Source organism: Falco punctatus, assembly GCF_963210335.1.
Source record: "Falco punctatus genome assembly, chromosome: 3".
Classification (NCBI taxonomy): Eukaryota; Metazoa; Chordata; class Aves; order Falconiformes; family Falconidae; genus Falco; species Falco punctatus.
In genome coordinates this window covers 55,945,388-55,965,282 of record NC_137582.1, presented here as the reverse complement: position 1 = coordinate 55,965,282, position 19,895 = coordinate 55,945,388, and the positions used below count along the sequence as shown (strand labels likewise).

At 41.9% G+C, this 19,895-nt stretch overlaps 1 protein-coding gene across 6 annotated transcripts in view; it reads right to left on the bottom strand.

Moving 5' to 3' along the window:
* Positions 1-371: 371 nt before the first annotated feature.
* The window catches only part of OSBPL1A (oxysterol binding protein like 1A), a 78,535-nt gene continuing 59,011 nt past the window's right edge, over positions 372-19,895 (bottom strand). For 5 of the 6 annotated variants that reach the window (XM_080380580.1, XM_080380578.1, XM_080380581.1 and 2 more), the window contains 11 exons: positions 17,138-17,213; positions 14,530-14,664; positions 14,132-14,229; positions 13,219-13,401; positions 12,607-12,714; positions 12,426-12,515; positions 12,049-12,175; positions 8,648-8,764; positions 7,747-7,870; positions 5,187-5,277; positions 1,554-4,283 (listed from right to left, as the gene is read on the bottom strand). In XM_080380580.1, the coding sequence (XP_080236706.1) occupies positions 4,085-4,283; positions 5,187-5,277; positions 7,747-7,870; positions 8,648-8,764; positions 12,049-12,175; positions 12,426-12,515; positions 12,607-12,714; positions 13,219-13,401; positions 14,132-14,229; positions 14,530-14,664; positions 17,138-17,213 (1,348 nt within the window). In that variant the 3' untranslated portion in view covers positions 1,554-4,084. The other variant, XM_080380579.1, reaches the window with a different exon arrangement.

The window sequence follows — 19,895 nt, the reverse complement described above, 5'->3', positions numbered from 1 at the left end:
TCTACAAGTCCCAGTGAGACCTAGGCCCTCACTCGAAAGGTTGCCAAAGAAAAGTCTTTCCCTTACCTATGCAAATAAGCACTGGCATCACTACCTGGGTAATTCTAGTAGTGCACAGAATAAAAATAGAAAGTATCTTATTGCCTTACTAATGGTTTCAGTAGTCTACCCTTAAGCCTAGAGCTGCAGCCTCACTGCATCTTTAAGGAGGAAGCGCTTGGCTCCCCAGCTGCCCCCCTCCCATAAGCAAACTGTTCCTGCTTAGGGGAAAAGAGGTCCCTGAAGCACAGGAAAGCACATTGCAGCAGCTTTTGGAGTAGGCTTGCTCAGAAAGGGTCAGCACTGTCAAACACCACTCACTTTAGACTAGATGCAAGAAGTTTTGAAGCCTTTATTTAGTAGCAATTAAATTATTTAATTAACACTAATCTCCAGACAGCAGTTAAAATATTGTACAAAGAGCAGCTTGCCCTCTAGAAGCTCTGTACACAGTTCAATATAAACTTACACTCTAAGATTGAATGCACCCCACTGAAAAGGGGTAAAGCAGCTGTGCACAGGAGGCCTCACTGAGGTGCTGTACTACCTTTGAAATGCACAAGACTTCCTCCCAGGGCGTTTGCACGGTACAGACACCGGTCCTGTGCCCCCTGCCATGTTCTACCCGGTCCTGGACTGATTAGGTTCTTGCCTTTTTGCAGTGGTGCTGGGCACCAGAACTTCTAGTGTATGAAACAGGTTCTTTTAAAACCTGTAGTGTGCAGTTCAATCAAATCTGTAGGTTATTTAAATGGCTCTTAATTCCTTAAACCATAAGGCTGGTAGCAAAACAGGAGAGCAAAATTCAAAACACACTGCACAAAACATTGAATAAATACCTCTGAGTAATGTTACCAGCTTAAACAACTGCATTAATGCTCCAGAGACAGGAACGCTTCTGGAATCTCTGGCCAGGATTCAAGGGAGTTACTTTAGTAAAAGAAAAGTCACTTTATGAAAAAATTACATCTTTACAAAAAATGACACACCCTTCTTCATTTAAGAACAGAATATTGCAATTACTGTGTGTGCTTTGAAACATTCCCTTGTCACAATAAATAAAACCAGTTTTACTTGTGCCAATGTTATCTATGAAAGAAAGTATTCACAGAACAGCCGAAGGTGTTCTATTGCTCATACACCACAACCTAATACAGGTGTACTCGGCAAACAGGGCAGCTTGAAACCATGGCAATTTACTTCATCCACACAGGACCCACCATTGGCCAGAAAAATCATTCCCCAACCTATGGGACTGCAGATCGTGTACCACCAGATTTACTGCGGAGATGCTTAATATTCCACTTGATACCATGTCAGTTTTTTCAGGAGATAAGTAAAATAAGGGAAAACATTAAAACAGATTAAGACTTATTTGTATCAGTCACAGGCTCCTTACTGCATTTTAATAAATATCGGGCAAGTTAAAGTAGTTTCTGTCCCAGTAGTTGCCAGAATAAAGCCAGTCCTGTGTACCAGTATAGGGATTGGGGCCTTGGTGGAACCATCTGCAAGGAAACACAGCATGTTAGTGAAGCTGTTAACACACACTATTATAGAAGTTCAGAACTGCTTTGCTGCATCTTCAGCAGTTCATTGTTCAAAGTAATTACTGTGATCACAGAACCCCTCTTGGTTTAAAATTCACGAGTGAATTTGAAGTCGTCTTCAGCGGCCAGGATCTCCCCATTCATCACACGACTTACAGTGTCTCCTAGGGGAAATTACTGACACCAGTATTTTGTCGCTTGAAGCAGTCAAGACTATCACATAAAAAAGGGCCGGTACAGTTTCAAAGCAGTTGTGAACAATGATTTTGGCATGCATAAGCAGTAACAATTTTTGCAAGACATGTAAACACCACAAGCACTGCAGTCCTGAAAACAGAAAAACATTATTTCCCCTTGGTTTTTAAAGCCTTGTTTTGCAATGCACTTAACTCAGACCAAGTGTAGATGAAATCACCCACAGGCTGCAGGAAAAGGCCTGGCTTATTACAACTTAACTGTGTTGCATTACGCTGTTAGCCATGGGAGGCTCAATCTAAATGCCCAGAAATCTGATTCCACCTGCCAGAAGTCACCTGCACGCTCTTGCTAAGCTGGTTGTTGGTAGAAACGCTTCTTTCCTTCCCTCTCCCCTCCTACCTAATCTGGAGGCACCGTGTGTACACGTGCACTGCTGACACCTGCATGTGTACGTAACCTTTTGAGGGGGGCTGTATATCGGAGGTAAGGTATCTGTAAATAAGGTGCACCTAGGTGGCCATACCGCTGGCAAGTTATCTCAGTGGTGAGTACAACCCTGCCAAATCACCGTGGCACGGACATTTGTCCTTCCTCCTCTCGCACCACTGTGTCTGGCAGTCCTGCAGCCCGTTACCGAACGGCACTCTCTGTTTGGGCCCAGTTACTCCATATTCTGCCTCAGCAGCACACACCGCACGGTACCAGACCTTTTAGCTTCTTGTTGCATTTTGCCAAGCCGTGTTTGTGGCACAAATCAGCTTGCTACAGGCTACTTCTCTGCTTAATATGCTCCACAGCTTCCTTTCACCTGCTCAACGGCCACAAAAGCCAGTTCTTTATGTGCTTCACTGCAGCGAACACTCAAATAAATCATGTGTGCAAGGCAACCCATTTTAACTCAGGTCTTCCCTTCGAGGGTACCGTAAGCTTTCAGAACAGAAATTAAAGCACATTCGGACCAAATATGACTTGACCTTTTTAAAAAGCAAAACCACAAAGGCCACCAGTATCACAGTGTCACATGACAAAGCAGGGCTGCTAACGGGTAAGTCTGCCTTGGCTCAAAAGATCTGAGATGTGTATCAGAAGAAACGCCTTGTACCATCTTCACGGTGGTAAACTGACAGTCGAACGCTTAAACGGTTCTGCTGTCCTAGTTAAATGAACCGAAGTCAACAGAAGACAGAAGTCATTCACCCCTGGTGCTGCACGTGGTTCACTACTGCATCACCTCCACACAGGACAAGGCAACTATTCCGAAGTAACTGGTGTGTGCGCCTGTGCGTGTGTCTAGTTCACCTGAGCTCCCAGGAAACGGCAGCTCATTCCAGAGCACAAAGCCAAGCATTTGCTGAGGGGCAGGGCTGTAAGCGCAGTTACCTCATCTCTCAGAGGAAGGAATCGTGCCACCCAGGACCTCGCTTAGTGTGTCTTTGACACTTGTACAGGTCAGGGCAGCGTACCCCTCCTCCAGTGACAACCTACTTCAGCAGGAAGGGGAAAGGCGATGGGAAAAACTCAATTTGAGGAACACAGGAGACCCAAAGGAATCAGATAATGCAGCCAGGTAAGTGATAGGAGGAGGAGGAGACTGATTTTCATCAAAAGCAACAGACCACTACTGTGTTTCAGAACTGGACTAGTCTTTTACCCAAGGTTTAAGACTCCTGGTCAGTCTCTGAAGCATTAAGTGTTCAACACAAATCACTTCTTCAGAACCGCCAAGACCCCACTTCTAAAGTGGGTTCAAAATAATGAAAAGAATCAATAGGCACTTTGGGTAACTGTCTGACCAGTGAGGAGCTCTACTAGACAAAGAAGTCTGCTTTTCTGTGGCAAGAAAATGGCAGTTATGTCAGAGTTTATATTACACTGCAGATGAAGACCTATGGTTCACTTTCTGGGAACAGGTAGGACAGCTTCCCTTCGCAGTATGCATTTTTTCCCCCCAAAGCACAACTCTTCCTACACACTTCACATTCACCCTTTGGAGGCAGTCACGCCTGGCATGCCTACGAAAGAGATCAGACACTAGGAATTTTCTGCCATAACTTTAGAATCCTGGAAAAGAACTCTTAGAGGATATCCCAGGCAAGTACTAAGCAGGTCTACAGTACCTGCACAACAGCAACTGAAGAACCTGGTGAATGGTTTCTGCATTGCTCTGAGTTGCCCTGTGGAAATTCCCCAATTTCCAATACCAACCTCAAGGTGCTTTGAGCTATACCTTAAGCTACTGCAGACACCTGGAAGAACACAATATAACGAACCCTTGCTTTGAAAACACTTGGTGAGGGCTAGAACCACTCTGAATTCAGGAAAGGAAGAGGGAGGCGCAAGGCTGTCCGGCACTTAACACATTTACTTGGAAGCATTACAAAGATGTTATTTTCCATCAGTCTCAGGGCAAACAAACCCAAACACTTCAGAAGAGCAGGCACAGGAAAAAGACAAAGGCAGACATGTCCAAACCTGGGACTCTGGGATGATGGGTGACTTCATTTGAGAAAAAAAAAGAAAAAAGTGATTTATAGTTACAAACAGACATTTTAAAGATACTTAATCCACAGTGTCTGGCTGTCTTAATAGCTAGTTGACAGGGAAGAGATGAAGCTTGCTTACTTTTAAAGAGTTTAGCCCTACCTTTTTTTTTTCTGTGAAGACACCACCAATGTTATTACTATACTTTTAAATAGACCGTGTCTGGTCAAACTAGATTCATTTCATGATGTTTTCAGTTTCAACTTCGCTTGTGTGTAAGAGCTCCCAACTGACTCTCACCTTACAGTAACAACAACAAAAAAACCCCAAACATCCTGGCAGATCCCTTGTAAGCTAACTTTTCCCTTAGCTCTTCCAACTTCTGTAGTTAGCAACCCTCTCAGAAAGACGACCAATGACTTGGATAGCTGGGCGATACAAGTTTTGCACCGACTTTAAGAACTGTACACAGTGGGAATTGCAGTATTGCCAGCAGACGGCAACTGATCTGAGAAGTCACGGCAGTAAGCTATCAGGTCCACCGGGGGAAGCATTTCCTCTCTGTGGCCGAGCATGCAAATTTGAGGCAATTACCAATTTATCAGCAAAAACTGTCCTTACAAGCAGCTATCGGTGGCAACATCTTTTTCACGTCAGAACCAAGAGGTGCTCAGGAAAGACAACACAGTTTGTATTTGAATACGGGTGTGCAAGCAGTGAGGGAAGGAACTGAGACCAGCCTGATGCTTCTCCCTGGAAGCACTACAGCCTGCACATACAGCAGCGGTGCTACCAAACCTGAGGGTGCCAGCTCTTCGTGCTGACACAACACTGCACGTCACCGGCGTGAACTGGCAGTTAACCTGAATATTCAAAACCTTTATGTAATAACATGAACACAGAAGCAAGCACGCTAACCTTGTCTTCCAGTCTTCCTCTGACTTTGAACGATTTTTGCGGGCAGTCCTTTGTTTTTCTTCTAGCCTCTTCTTTTCTTCACTAGCTAGATCTTGAAGGAATAAAACCACACAAATAAAAATAAAGAGGATGTTAAAGTGTAATATAAGACAGGACCATGACTCCATCTGAGCCAGCAAATAAATACGGGAACTAGCAGAAGATGTCCGTTTAAAAAGCTGCCTACATAACACAGAAGACTTCTCGTTTAGTCCAATAGCGACGCCAGGCCAGCTGTGGCACAGGATGAAACTGCTAAATACATGTTTATGCTTGTGGCCTGAGGACCCTGAAAATGTGTTTGCTGTAGACAGCAAATGTGAGCTAGGGGAGGTGGCATACCTAGAATTTATTTCAGTAGGGAAACTGATTAAGATAATGCTGGATTTACTTCAGAAGTCTGACCTCCTGCTTCTTGTTAAGGTTTGGGGTAAATTGTTACTAGTGCCCAGTTCCTGGGCAATAAGGGTTTGGAATATTCATTTCCAAACCACAAAGAATTGTCTCTCTGCAGTATCCCTTCATTTTTTTTTGTTAACGCACTAAGACAGCACAGACCACAGACCTCAACAAGCAGAGCAGTTGCTTCTGTTTGGCACAAGGGATGGTCAGAAGGTCTGAGGAGTAAGTCAGACTAAGAAGCAGATTAGGTGAAGGGCGATCTCTTTCACACCTGAATCCTCGAAAAGCATTTCATAAACATCACATCTTAGAAAGACATAGTTGAGAGAACCATTTTTGAAGACTATCAGCTGTTCCCAGTTACCTTGCCAGCTACTAACACACTGCGTATTACCGGTCTATCGGTCTATCTGCTAGAGGAACTTTATGCTGTTACTACAGAGCTGGGGAATATGGCCTGTTGCAGATAGCGTAACTGTTTGCACTTCAAGTTTAGACAAATTACTGGGGATGCTCTGAACCAAGTACATCCATCCTGCTGGCCACAAAAGAATCACACAGGCTGGAGACTGGTTGTGGGAATTCACTGATCTGCTTTTTTAAAAGTTTCAAATAAATGGTTATCAGCTTCTGTGAAAAAAAAAAAAAAGCACAAGTATAATTGCACTGTATTATGCTTGTGTCACTGTTTTTCGTACCTAGACCTCAGAGTACCTATCAGATGTGGTCACAGCCATTGCCCTATTACACAGGGGAAACTGAATCAGAGGTTTCATGACTTACCCCAATCACTAAGCAATCCAGAGAAAGCAAGAGCCCCTACGCTTTTCGTCTACAAAGCTGGCCATCCTGCTTTAATACGCAAAATGCCAAAGGAGCAAAAGAGGGCCAGGGGAAGGCTGTTCCACACCGTATTGAAGGATTTAACACCGACTCATGTGTCAGAATACTAAGACACTTTTCACTCTATGGCATCTACAGTAATAATTTCGATGAGGTTTCCAAGAAGTACACTGTCCCTACTCACTGGAAATCTCATAATGCATTTCTAATTCACTATTCCAGGACAACAGAAGTGTTCAGCTCCCAGTGAAGAATGATTCTGTATTAAGTATATTTTTTGGCATTACAGTTTCACTTCAATATTTTAGACTGTATTTCTCAGAACTGGTATATCAAAAATACTTCTTTTGCATCAGGCTAACAGAAACAGAAAACTGAAAATGTCACAAATACTCCCTTTCGATGCTCAGAGATTTTAGTCTTAGGCTAGTTTCCACTTACAGGGCTTGACTACGGAGCACAGCAGAGGGCCTAAAGCTAAATAAATAGCATAGCATCGTGAAGTTTACGATTCATGCTTACATGGAAGATCATAAGCAAAGAGGTGGCATGGTGGGCTGCTGGCCAGCAGCTAAGCACCCACAAGCCACTTGTGCACTCCTATCTACTCCAGTGGGTTAAGGGAGAGAATCAAAGAGCAAAAGTGAAAAACCTTACAGGTCAAGGTAAAGACAGTTTAGTAAGTGAAAGGACAGAAAAAAAGGAGGAAACATTGATGCAAAGGCAATCACTACCTTCTACCAGCAGACCTGTTTCCAGCCAGTCTCCCAAGCAATAGCTGCTTCCCCCTGACACAAAGAATTTATTGCTGAGCATGATGTTACATGGTATGGAATATCTCTTTGGTCAGTTTGGGTCAGCTGTCCCAGTTGTGTCCTCTCCCAGCCTCGTGCCAACCCCAGAAACAGAGGGCCTTAACACTGTGCAGATGCTATTTGGCAATAGCTACAACAGTCTTGTGTTACCAACACTGCTCTGGTCACCAACGTGGCCAAAACGTTTGTCAAACACAGCACAATATATGGGCTGCTACGAAGAAACTCCATCTCAACCAGCCCTAGTACAGGTGGATGACATACCTTTCTAGAAGTTTACTGCAACCTGCAGAAGGCTGTACTAAAGAGTTACTGTCTTGCAGCATGGAGGAATGTATCTTTATGGGAAGCTACTTATTCTAACAGTTTATCTAACAGCTTGAATGTGGAATTTACTTTTTCCCCAGTCCCTCAGTTTTAGCATAAAATATAAAACCACCTTTGCCAATAACTGAAGTTACCTATTTCTCCATTTTCCATGGCTCTGATATCTGGTCGTAGCCGGCAGTCAGTTTTGGGAATGACACTCTCCATTTCTTTGTCCAACTCATTCAAAGCCATAGCAAAGCTAGTAAAATTATACATCTGAAATTCAGAGACAAAGATAAAATGTGACTTTACGATGTCTCTAGCTGCTAATCTTAATACACAAGAAAGCTGCCATCTGAAAACAAACATCCAAGTGCTTTTTTATTATTTAGTCACTCAAGATAGGAATACTCAAGATACCAGCAAATCTGCACTGTCAGGCAGCGTGTAGGTGATCCTTGGTGTTTCTGTTTAAGCAGGCCAGCATCCAATTACTCAGTGCACTATTTCTTTCTTATCTTCTTTTTCCAGTCCTATTGGTATTTTCCCTATCTCTGTAGAGAGATTCCCCCTTGATTAACCCACTGAGGGCACTTTTTCTCGTTCCAATTCTTTGTCTTTCCAGTTGCACACATACCCTTGTATTCCACCCACTGGCTCTCAAGCTCCAGAGCCCTTCATGCACCAATGCACGCTATGCAGGCTCTGCATCTCCTAGCAAGTACATGTCGTCAAATAAAGCACTTCAGAAGAGACTTCTCACAAGGTAGGCACCTCAGTGGGGGGAGCAGGGTAGAAAGGAGAGGTGGGGAAAGTCCCCATACCACTAGCTACGAAGCATCCCGTTTTCCAGAGAAATACCACTAACTGGAGTCATGCCTGTGGCAGTCATCCTTCCAACCCCCCATTATAGAGTTACAATTGTAGTGGGAAAGTTTGTTGCAATAAACAGGTGAATTGAGACTTAATGAAAAAGACATCAAATGGATTTGTTTTGTGTTGAACACAGTAACAGGATCGCACACACTTTCAGTAAGCAGAAGCATAGCTGACCTGTGCTGAATTTGGAGGTCTTGGAGTTATCTTCCATAGCAAAATACTTCCAGGAATAACATACACACTCTCAGAATCTGGCAACGGCATCTCATCTGGGTCCTCAGTATTGCCCACCTAAAGGCAGCACACAAAGACAAGAGGAGGTCATAAACCATCTGGAGTCATAAACCATTTACACCCATTCATTTCAACACTGGAACTTATGTAAAATTATTTCCTTGACCAAAAGTAAGTAATTTCAGCAACAAAGAAAGTTTTCTAGATGTTTGGCAAGAAGGATAACAGCACAAACATAGTGTACTCCCAGTTCTTTCACAATGGAAGACTACCAGCAGTTTCCTGCATCAATTTCCTCATGGATATAATCTGGATGTTCAAGTGTTATGAAATGCCAATTTTTCCACCACAGACATGTCCCGTTTCCTCAAACACAAGCATTTCCATGCCTGATATTTGACTCCATTGCTGCTTCATTAAAGTTGAAGAACAGAACTTACATTCCCCACCCTTCCACATCAAAGGAACACCAGCACATAATGCAAACGCCGCCTTCGGTTTGTGCACAACGGAAAGCCCTACGCTACTGCTCTTCGCTCAGAGGAACCTGCCTTTCCATTGACCACTATACTACTGAAACGGCAAACTGCAAAGGTTAAATGAATATCCCAGATTAGCCACTTCTTTTGGGAAGGGCATCCTACGAAGGCAGACATACACAGCCTGAAGCAGCTGCAGGCACAGCACTGTGACATGGTTTTCCCAGAAAGGGAAAAACTCCACCCAGGGGTACAAGGGCAGTAGAGAATAACTGGTGGTCACAGTGTAGATGTGACCTGAACTAGTTCTTAAGCATCACCCTTTTTACAAACAGCTTTAAAGCAGCTGGGCCCCAATGCTGCTGACGCTAATTCTGCCACCCAAGCCTATGTTACAATACTGAACTAAAACCAGCTAGACAATGAATACGGCTCTCCTAAGAAAACGTGGTGTCACTATCACAGCTAAAAACAGCAGCATGTTTCAAAGACACTGGAAATTAAAGCTGCACTTAAAGGCAACTAATTCTTTGAATGCTTTGGCTACATGCCAACTGCTTTAATCCTGCTGTTAATAAGCTTTGATCTCTGATGGCTGCATCAGATAATACAGACTGATGTTTTAGCACAGAAAAATCCAGTACCCAAACTGGTCTTGGTTGAGCTCTTAGAAGATTCATGTGTTACGCCTCCAAGAAAATTAGGAAGTAGTGAGGATTCTGTTTCACTGTGGAGCACTTGGGTACACTGCTTTTAATAACGAACAGGTCACAAAGTAACCAGAACAACATGCAGACCAAGTTCAGTCCCTCAGCTACTAGGAAAACAAGCAGGGCTTTTAGTTGACTACATCTGAACTGTGCTGGCAACCTGCCATTCTTTCCTTTAAAGGACACCAACCAGACTTTCAGAAATAGGGAATCTGAAGCAGAACAGATTAGAAATATATACCTATATCAAAACAAAGACACTTCAATACCAGACTGTCAAACTCCAAACCAACTTTTATAGAAATGCCACAGTACACACTGCAATTCATGCCTTGCTGGATACATAATCTTAAAAATGTGGTAAGAATTACAAAGAACTAGGTAAAAAGTGAATTTTCATGTGCTCTTGCCACAGTGATCCATATTTTATACTCAGCACTACTCAATCTCTCAATATATTTCTAGCAGGGTAGCAAGTGACTTTGCCAAAGCAAGACTTCTGGTGTCTGTAAAAGAGGCAAATGTGAGGGCAGTAGCTGTCGCCTTACATTATGCTCTTCCATACATTTGCACTGACAATTCTGCATGAAATGCTTGGTCTTGATTAAAGAAGGCTCCAGTTCATTCAGAGCAGAATCACCCTGGTGTAACCCCAGGTTTACTGTAACTCTCCTGATGTTGGTAAAATACCACCTTAGCATACATGAAGGTTTGCCTAGCTCCCTGCAAAATTATTTGAAGTTTTATCCCTAAAACAAATCAAAGGGATTTGGGGGAAAATCCAAGACAACTTGCAAAAAGACTTGCATCCAAGCAGGTCCCCTAAAGGGAGAAGTGATTATTCATTAGTAGCGATGCAGCACAAAGGAATAGCTGGAAAACAACTAAATAAATCTGAAAATTCTAATTGGGAGCAATTTGAAAGGCCATGTACTTTCATGCCTGAATGAATCTTTCACTACCATGAAGGGACAAACCACATCCAGACATTATGCGTGAGACTTGGCTCACTTAGATGCTCAAAACTGTAAATAACAGCCCCTCAAACACAAGGCGGCAGCAGGAACATACTCAACAAAGACTACCCAATTCATAGAGTGCACTACAAAGCTTAGAGTTTCCTAACACAGAAATAGTTCTATTAAATAAGTAGAAAAAGCATGCTTTTCTGGAGCCAGAGCAACATTGCAGCTTGAGCTTTATGCAATAGGATGCTTCATTTTGAAGTGAAAAGCAAGATCCTTCTTAAGCATTGTTGGAAAACGCAAAGTGGTAGCTGAACAAAGATACAGGGTATGTTTTTCTTTGCTCCTTCTCCCTAGAGCTCACAGGGTCAGACTAGAAGAGAAGCAGTAATCCCCAGTGCTTTAACACTCTCCTGATGACAAGCACTGGAGCAATCTCACATAGAGCAACAATCTGAACCTGCTCAGGAACAACTGCTTTCAGACTTCTCTGTCTCTTTTTCTCTTAAGTACAAAAATTACCAACATCCAAACCAACAAAAAAAGTATCTCGCTTCAGTCAAAGAAGAACAGTCCCTGGTTTAACCTACTATGTGAGTGGTTGTTCTTCATCAAGCTGTATGTTGCCACATTCACCTTAAACAAAAAACATACTGTTGACCAGAAATCTGGAAGAATTAAGAAAGAGGTTTTTTTCCAGAAGGGGGAAAAAAAAAAGCAACTGTGGAGAAAAAACAAAAGCAAGCATTTCTATGGTTGTGAAAATTTAACAGCAAGCAATACACAAATTCCTTGTAAAAGCTGGAAAATAGGATCTTCTATCAAGATGAGAAACTAGTCTATCCTGCCTCTAAGAGTCCAAATCCCCTTACTAGGATACAAATATTATCACACATGATCAGAACCATGGTCCAACCAATAGCCATGTGATTTTCTCCATGAACTTGGGAAGAAAAGGCAGGTATATAGGCCAGTATTTAGAAGTATCCAGTTTTGGGAAGTCTGGATACAAATCCTTGAGAGAGAAAGCATTTTATCCCTTAGTGCTGGTACTCATCCAATCTGTTTTGTATCCTACCAGGAAAGAGAGAATAACTGAAAAGAAATCTTAATGCTCTTAAATGCTACTCAAGTATTTAGCTGTGTTATCATACTTTTGAGATACCACCTCTTTACGTGATTAATACCTGTTTACCACTTTTCTTCTCTTCTGCATTCTTCTTGTCATTTTTTTTGTAAGCTTCAAATGTAGCTGGGTCAACGCTGTACAAACATTCAGTCCACTTCCCATACAGCGCACAAAGTTTCTTTTTGCTGCCAAAAAAAGACCACGTTTACAAAGGAGCTTAAAGAGATTTAATGCATCATTTCAGACAAAAATATTTAAAAGAACTTTTGAGAACAACTCTCCAAGCTCCACTGCTGGTGCTACACAATCCATAACCTTGCTGTTGCAGGTTCATGCCCTTGACAGGCTATGCAGTTCTACAAGACATTCAGTTCTACAGCTCCCATCAGAAACAGAGGGCAGCCAATTGTTTCCTACTAGGAATGAAGCTGTTACCTTTTGTCCTGAATGTAGCCTTCAACTTTGTGCAGCTCCTTCCCAAAGAGGCCACAGGGCTTGAAGCTTAGTACACATTTCTCACCAGTTCTAAAGGCAGAACAAGAGGGCACCAATTACTTCCAAATGCTTTTCCTTTTCAAACTGGCAGCAAGTGAAAGCACTCACACTCTTGACTTACTTATGGTTAGTTATTTCCACATTTCCATACTGCTCAATCCAAAGTTTGCCCACGATAATGTTATGCACACAGCACGTAGGATTCGTCCACGTGTAGGCTTCATTGTGTCTAAGGGAGTGGAATAAAAATTAAAATACTGTATCTTTGTACTGGATGTCACTCCTGCAACAAGCCATCATCTATAAATCACACCAAGTCTTGAAACGGGCATGGCAGTAAGTCAGGAAACCCAAGAATTTTATTAACCTATTGCTACCAATTTTATCTGTTCCTTAGAACAGCTGCTTCAGTGCAGTCACTGTTGCACTGAATGACACAAGGAAAGCCAACAGCACCCTAAGTGTGCTAGTCTTAGTAGGACTGACATCCAGGCGTCTGCAGAACATACAGACACAAGCCCCAACTACTGCTACCATTAGCATGCAGTATATTAAAAGAAATGATGGTAGTTCCTTTCATCTTCTCACCCCCTCCTCCCCACAAAGTCATCTGCCATCAGACATTAGGATGTGGGTGTTAGACACGTCCATTCCTAAGCCACGAGACTTTACTGCACACTAATCGTCATGGATGTGGGCACTGTGCCTATGCAGTTACTGTTTATCAACTTACTCAAGAAGCTCCAAAGTCATTGTGCCTTTTGGTTCCGCTTCAACACTCTTGCCCCAGAATTTCAGTTTAGGATAAATTGATCCATGAAACACAAAATCATTATTTAAGCCTTCAGCATAGAAAGCACTGATTGGTGGATGATGGCTAACTTGCTCCGAGAGAAGTCTAAATCCAAGATCATCTCTGCAAAATAAAGATTACCAAAAACATGTATCTACATATCAAGTGTAGTGAAGCTGCAGTTCTTTTCCCCAGAGTGAAGCAGATTGGACCCATGCACAGTTGTACTCAGTGCAAGAGTTAAAACTCTAGGACAAAACAAAAAGACAGATCAACTAATACATAGAACATCCTCATTCTAAATAACTGAGGCTATAATGTAAAAAGGTAACAAGAATTACCAAATCTGATCAGACAATATGTTTACTTTTGATAGTGACCTCCTCCTTAAAATGTCACATAAAAATCGGCCAAACCCTCATCTGAGAGAAAAATCTGCTAAGTGCAGATACATACTATTAGTCTATTAGGATAACGTTGCCTATTGGTATTCTGGACACTCATATAATGAATATCACAATTCCAACACCTCCTTTATGTACCGTGCATCTTTTCATTCAGAATTCCATTCAGAAATTTTTCAGAAGAAAAGTAATTTTTGTAAAAAACCTTACATTTAAACCTGGCAAACTTCCTTTGACTGCTCTGAGTTGAAAAGTTAAGTAGTTTTCCTTCACTGGAAGGTGCATGGCTGAACACCAAAATGCACTGCAAGCACCTCCAGCAGCTGCTAGGAGAACGGGTGGAATATTACACACCAACCAGCAGTCTGCAAGCCACCTGACAAGTCTAATGAAACATCCATTACACAGAACATCACTCTCCACTTTCCAGTGCATTTTCTGTTCACTACCTGATCAATTCATAAGTCTCTCCAAGCAATGGGTTGAATGGCTTCCCTGTACGTTCCCACTGCGAGGCTACAGCAGACACAGCAAACGCAGCAACACACTATTCAAAAGAGTAAGGGTACATAGTTAATCTCCTGAATTTTAGACTTTATCAAGCATCAACAGCAGCCATGGTATTGCAGAATGATTCTTCTGAAATAGCTTAGCAAAGTTCTATTTGCAAGGCAGAGGAATAAACAATTTTCATCAAAAGCCTTTTTTAGGCAAGCCTTAGGAAAAGCAAAACTTTCCCAGATAAGCAAAACTAGGTAATGAATAAGAGAATCTGACATGCAGCAAATTATAATAAGACTATCAATGAAGAAAAAAGAGCTAGCACAAATTAGTGCACTCAAAGTACCTGCATTCGCTCGGTTGTGCTGGAAAGTGAGCTGGCTTTGTGGATGAGGTATGTATGCTCCATATACTCTGTAAGTCGCTGTAGAAAGCTCAGTGGCTCGTTGAATATAACCGGCATTGTGATCTTGGACAACTCCTGAAGCACAAATGAAATTTGTGTTAAAAACCAAATGATTAGATACACTGGCCTGCAGTAACCCAAGTGTAATTGGCTTATTACAAAAATAAATGATGCTCTTAGGGCTAATGCTGCAAAGAAAAAACCCTGTATATCCCTTATGAGCTTGATAAGCTTATCTGTGTTGATGTTAAGGCTACTTTTAACACAAAAAGAAAATCAAACTTCAAGCAAACTAACTTCCTATCAACAAATGCATTAAGAAGGTGAGACGAAACAATGGAATGAAGTATTAAGGACCCTTCTAAAGACAAAATTATTTATCACTCTTAAAATAGCTATAGGCCATCTAATTACATAAACACTATTATCTTTTTTGGAGGCAGTTGGGGGAAGGAGGATGAGAAAGGACAGGGCAACATGGTGGCACAGGAGTAAAAACATGGATTCTGTATTCTGAAGAAAAAAGGTATTTTTTGTAACAGGAATAAAAATGTAAAAGAAGTCCTATAGTTTTGATGCTGTTTATTCTCTTTCCCAGTTTTAAAAAGCATGCCCTCTGAATGCACAACATAGCACGTTCTAAACTGCCTGCAGTAGCAAACTGAAAGCATATATATGACCATTGGCAATGTGCGCAGTAAACAGTACTGTTCTTAACCATAATATCAGCATCTGGCACCAACAACTTGAGCAGACACTTCAGCACAACTCACTCCAAGTTCTGCCGAACCCTCCCTTCAAACTGCAACTTCTGTACAGCAATTTCTGCAAAGCAGAATTAAGGCCTTTGTGGATATTTTTCCTGCACACACCTTATGCAAGACAGGTGTTCAATCTACTCTTTGTATCTTAAGGTTACAATGCTTCTCTGCTAAAGCCACTGTGAGAAGCCTCAGATACTTCACAACAACTCAGGAGACTTGGAGCTGCTGAAACATGCACCCCCCGGCATTTCCACATCTCATTGCTTGGTGCTGTTTCTAACTACAGCATGAAGAGGAGGAGAAAACAACAGTGACTAAATATACACTTTCCTTTCTGTAGCCTACTGTTACAGGCTGATAAGAGATTTATCAGCAGTAAGTACTTTCAACCTACTGCAGGATCTAATGGAGAGAAGCAATCTTCTCAATTCACCCTTAGCTGGAAACAGATTAGCTGCCAACCAGCTAACCTCTGATCTGGCCACCATCTGGCCAGTAACACCATGGGGGGGGGGGGGGGGGGGGGGAGGGGAAGACAGAGACACTAAGGACAAGGGAGAAAAGCAAAATTAAAGTAGCTTTTTATGTTTGGTTTGGTTGGTTTGGTTTTTCACAAAGTAAAAATAAAAATAAAAATTGCTACCTCGAAGTACTTTAAGGGTTAAAATCGAGAGACATTTTCAGTTCCCCAGGGGTCAGTTTTGAGTCCAGTCTTGTTCAACATATTCATCAATGACCTGGATGAAGGGGCAGAGCGCACCCTCAGCAAGTTTGCTGATGATACAAAACTGGGAGGAGCGGCTGATACACCAGCAGCTGCGCTGCCATTCAGTGAGGCCTGGACAGGCTGGAGACTTGGGAGGAGAGGAACCTCATGAAGGTCAACAAAGGCAAGTGTGAGGTCCTGCACCTGGGGAGGAACAGCCCCATGCACCAGTACAGGCTGGGCGTGACCTGCTGGGAGGCAGCTCTGGGAGAAGGACCTGGGAGTCCTGGTGGACAGCAAGCTGGCCATGAGCCAGCAGTGTGCCCTGGTGGCCAAGAAGGCCAGTGGGATCCTGAGGTGCATCGAACGTGGCCAGTAAGTCGAGGGAGGTTGTCCTCCCCCTCTGCTCTGTCCTGCTGAGGCCACACCTGGAGCGCTGTGTCCAGTTCTGGGCTCCCCAGTTCAGGAGACAGGGAACTACTGGAGAGGGTCCAGCAGAGGGCTACAAAAGGCTGAGAGAGCTGGACACGTTTAGCCTGGAAAAGAGAAAGCTGAGAGTCAAGACTCTCTAAGACTGGAACTTCTCAATGTCTGCAAATATCTTAAGGACACGTTTCAAGAGGACGGGGCCAGGCTCTTTTCAGTGGTGCCCAATAACAGGACAAGGGGCATTGGGCACAAACTGCATCACAGGCAGTTCCACCTGAATATGAGGAAGAACTTCTTTACCGTGAGAGTGACAGAGCAGTGGCACAGGCTGCCCAGAGAGGCTGTGGAGTCTCCTTCTCTGGAGACATTCAAAACCCACCTGGACATGATCCCATGCTACCTGCTCTAGGTGAACCCGTTAGTAGGGTGGATTGGACTAGATGATCTCCAGAAATCCGCTCCAACCCCAACCATGCTGTAATTCTGTGAATATTGCTCTGACCAAGTCTTACCTTCTCAAGTTGTGAAAGGAAATAAAGCGTAAGCAGCAAATTTAAAAAAAAAAAATTCTCTCCCCAAAAAGTTTTCTCTTGGGCTTCAAGTGAAACAACTACTTCACATCTTTTATCATAGCTTTCTGATTACCTACCATTCCAATGCATTTTCTTAAGATACTCCAGATACTGAAGTCATTTCTGGAAAACATCGGAGATGGCAAGCTTGTTCTGAGGAAAGGAACGAAAGAAAGCAGAAGTAAGAAAAGTTTTCCATTACTAACCATTACTAAGAAACCCAAATAATCTTTCTGGAAAGTGACAGTTTTCAAATTTTTAAATTAAAACCCAAGGTTTTTTTACAGTGCTACTTTGAAGAACTTAAACTGTTTTACCTACAAAGAAATCTGAATTTCTCCAAAAACAGAATTAGAGCCATTCCCTTCGTTTTGCATAAGTGCAGTGGAAGAGAATTTCTAAATCAGTTATTGAAACAATATTTTCATAGTGGCTATTTAGTTGTGTCTTTGTAAGAAAAAGTTCTTTCTGAGTAGGCACATAAGTATGTTCACTACATCTGAACAGATTTCTGGGTTTGGGGTTTTTTTGCTAGTCACCTGTATACAGACAACAAAAGGCCATGAAATTTATTGCCCGTATTAAAACCAGCCCTCAGCTACAACAGAAAAAGCAGCATCGTTAAAGAAAAGAGAGCAGCCTGTTCTACAGGAAGCTGATGTATTCTGAAGCAAGTCTTAAATGTACTTTCAAGACCAACATTTAGGCTGAGTAATGCAAACTGTATTTCTCAGCTTTATGAGAAATCAGGTACAGATTTCGTTCAGTTTTCTTACTGCTACTGACCAGCTAAACTATTAATCCGATATACCTATAGAAAGGCATAAATACAGTCAAAGCCCTTTGTCTACAACACTAAAATCTGTGTTTGGCTCATGAAGCTATTACCAATGAGAAAAATTCTCAGTAGATAAGAATCACCTACAGCTCACTCAAACTGCATGAACTGTTTGATTTTTGAACTTTAGTTAGCTGTCTGAACGATCACGTTGCCCTCCTAACCAAGGAGGTCTCGTCTCTGCTCAAAGCAACTAAAGCAATACCTTTTCAGAGAGTGCAAACAGGCTGTAGCTGCCTCCTCCACACCCCTTTTCTGATAAACAGAAACACGGTCAAGAGAAAAAAAATAACAGAAAATCAGCCTGAGTAGTGGTTGTTAGTTTCAGTAGCCCTGCTTGCTGTGTTGCCTCCCATACTTACTGAAACACCTTTACCAGGGCTGATGCTTCAGTTTTCAGACAAAACCAAAAAATGCTCATATTTTAAGGAGCACCCATCCAATCAAAAACCTAGCCATATGCCTGAGCTCCTCACAGTACCAAACTATGTTTTGTTAGCAAGTAGCTAACAACCTAACACTGAATTGTTTTACTAAGCTCCCATGCAAGGGATGAGTGTGTAGGAGGATTTCTTTTAATTGACAAACATGATATCACTCACTCCCTATTCTGATTTTCCACTGATACAAAAATATTTCATGAAACAGATCATCTTGAAAAATATGAAGCATAAAATACTTCTGTGGATGCTTTGATACAAATATCCAGAAGAGGACAGTGTCCACCAAGTATTCAGTCTTATCTTCATTTGTAGTGTTAACTTTTTTCTGTGTGTTCTTTAACAAAAGCAGTTAGCAGAGTGGGAATTTGTGTTTAAGTAAGCCCTTCTGCATATAAAACACACTGATGTGCCTCTAGTTTGCTCAAGTGTATACATTGTTAAAGTTTGCTACAGTATACACATTGCTTTCCTTTCACAACAAAACTTAAATTTCATTAAAGTTAACATGTCCCTCTGTTCAATCTGCTTGCTTACTTGAAAGCTATCATTCAGTTTCATCCATATTTCTTATCTGTATCAGCCACACCTGATATGAGAGCCAGTTCTTTTCCCCATAGAACACACACATACTGAGGAAACAAAGCAGTTTTAAGCCACCAAGAAAGATCCCAGGGACAAGTAAGAACACGTGGAAAAATGACAGGCAGCCAAGACCTGAGGCCTACTAACCTTGACATACTCCCTACGATTAAGGGTAAGGTTTGTGAATGCAAAAATTTCCTTCCAGATGTCAATTTTAGAAACGACTCAGGAAGTTAATTATAGCTTTAAGTGACAAAAACATCTGCTGGAATTTCTGTGCAGTACAACAGATAAGATGTATTTAAGAGCATTCATTTTAACAAAAACACTTGTCCAAAGCGTTATCTATAGCATATCAACTGTTACAGGAATCCTGTGGGGAAGGAGAGACATATGGTGTGAAAAAGGCATGTTTAGCTTGTTCTTCATCTGACCGAATAACCTCCTGGATCACAAAAAGTTAAACTGAAACACATCTACATTCTGAAAGGCCCCCAGTCAGCGGACCAAAGGGAAAGCTGACTACGAAACCTCAGCAGTAAGAGGTAAACAGCAGCAACAAGTGGCTGTTAAATGTTGACAGGTATTAATAAAACATTTTTGTGCAAGGGTCTTTTGGGGTTTTGGTTGGGTGGTTGGGTTTTTTGGGTTTTGGTTTTCTTTTTGAGGTTTGTTTTTGTGTGTGGGTGGGGTTTTATTGTTGTTTGGTTTTGTATTTTTTTTTATTTGGCTCAAATGAAACAGTTCCCTCTTAAAAAGAAGTGATTTGAATGCTTCCGGATTACTTAATGGACTATTTTCCTGTCTCTAAAATTCCCTCCCAAAAAGTTTTCAAAAATTAAGTACGCTGTCAAAATACTCTATAAAAAATCAGTAGGATGGAAACTACCTTAATAAAAAAATCAGAATAAGGTAAATGGCACTGGTTCCACCTATATTTATAAGTACATCCCAACACTTTAAATTCCTTGG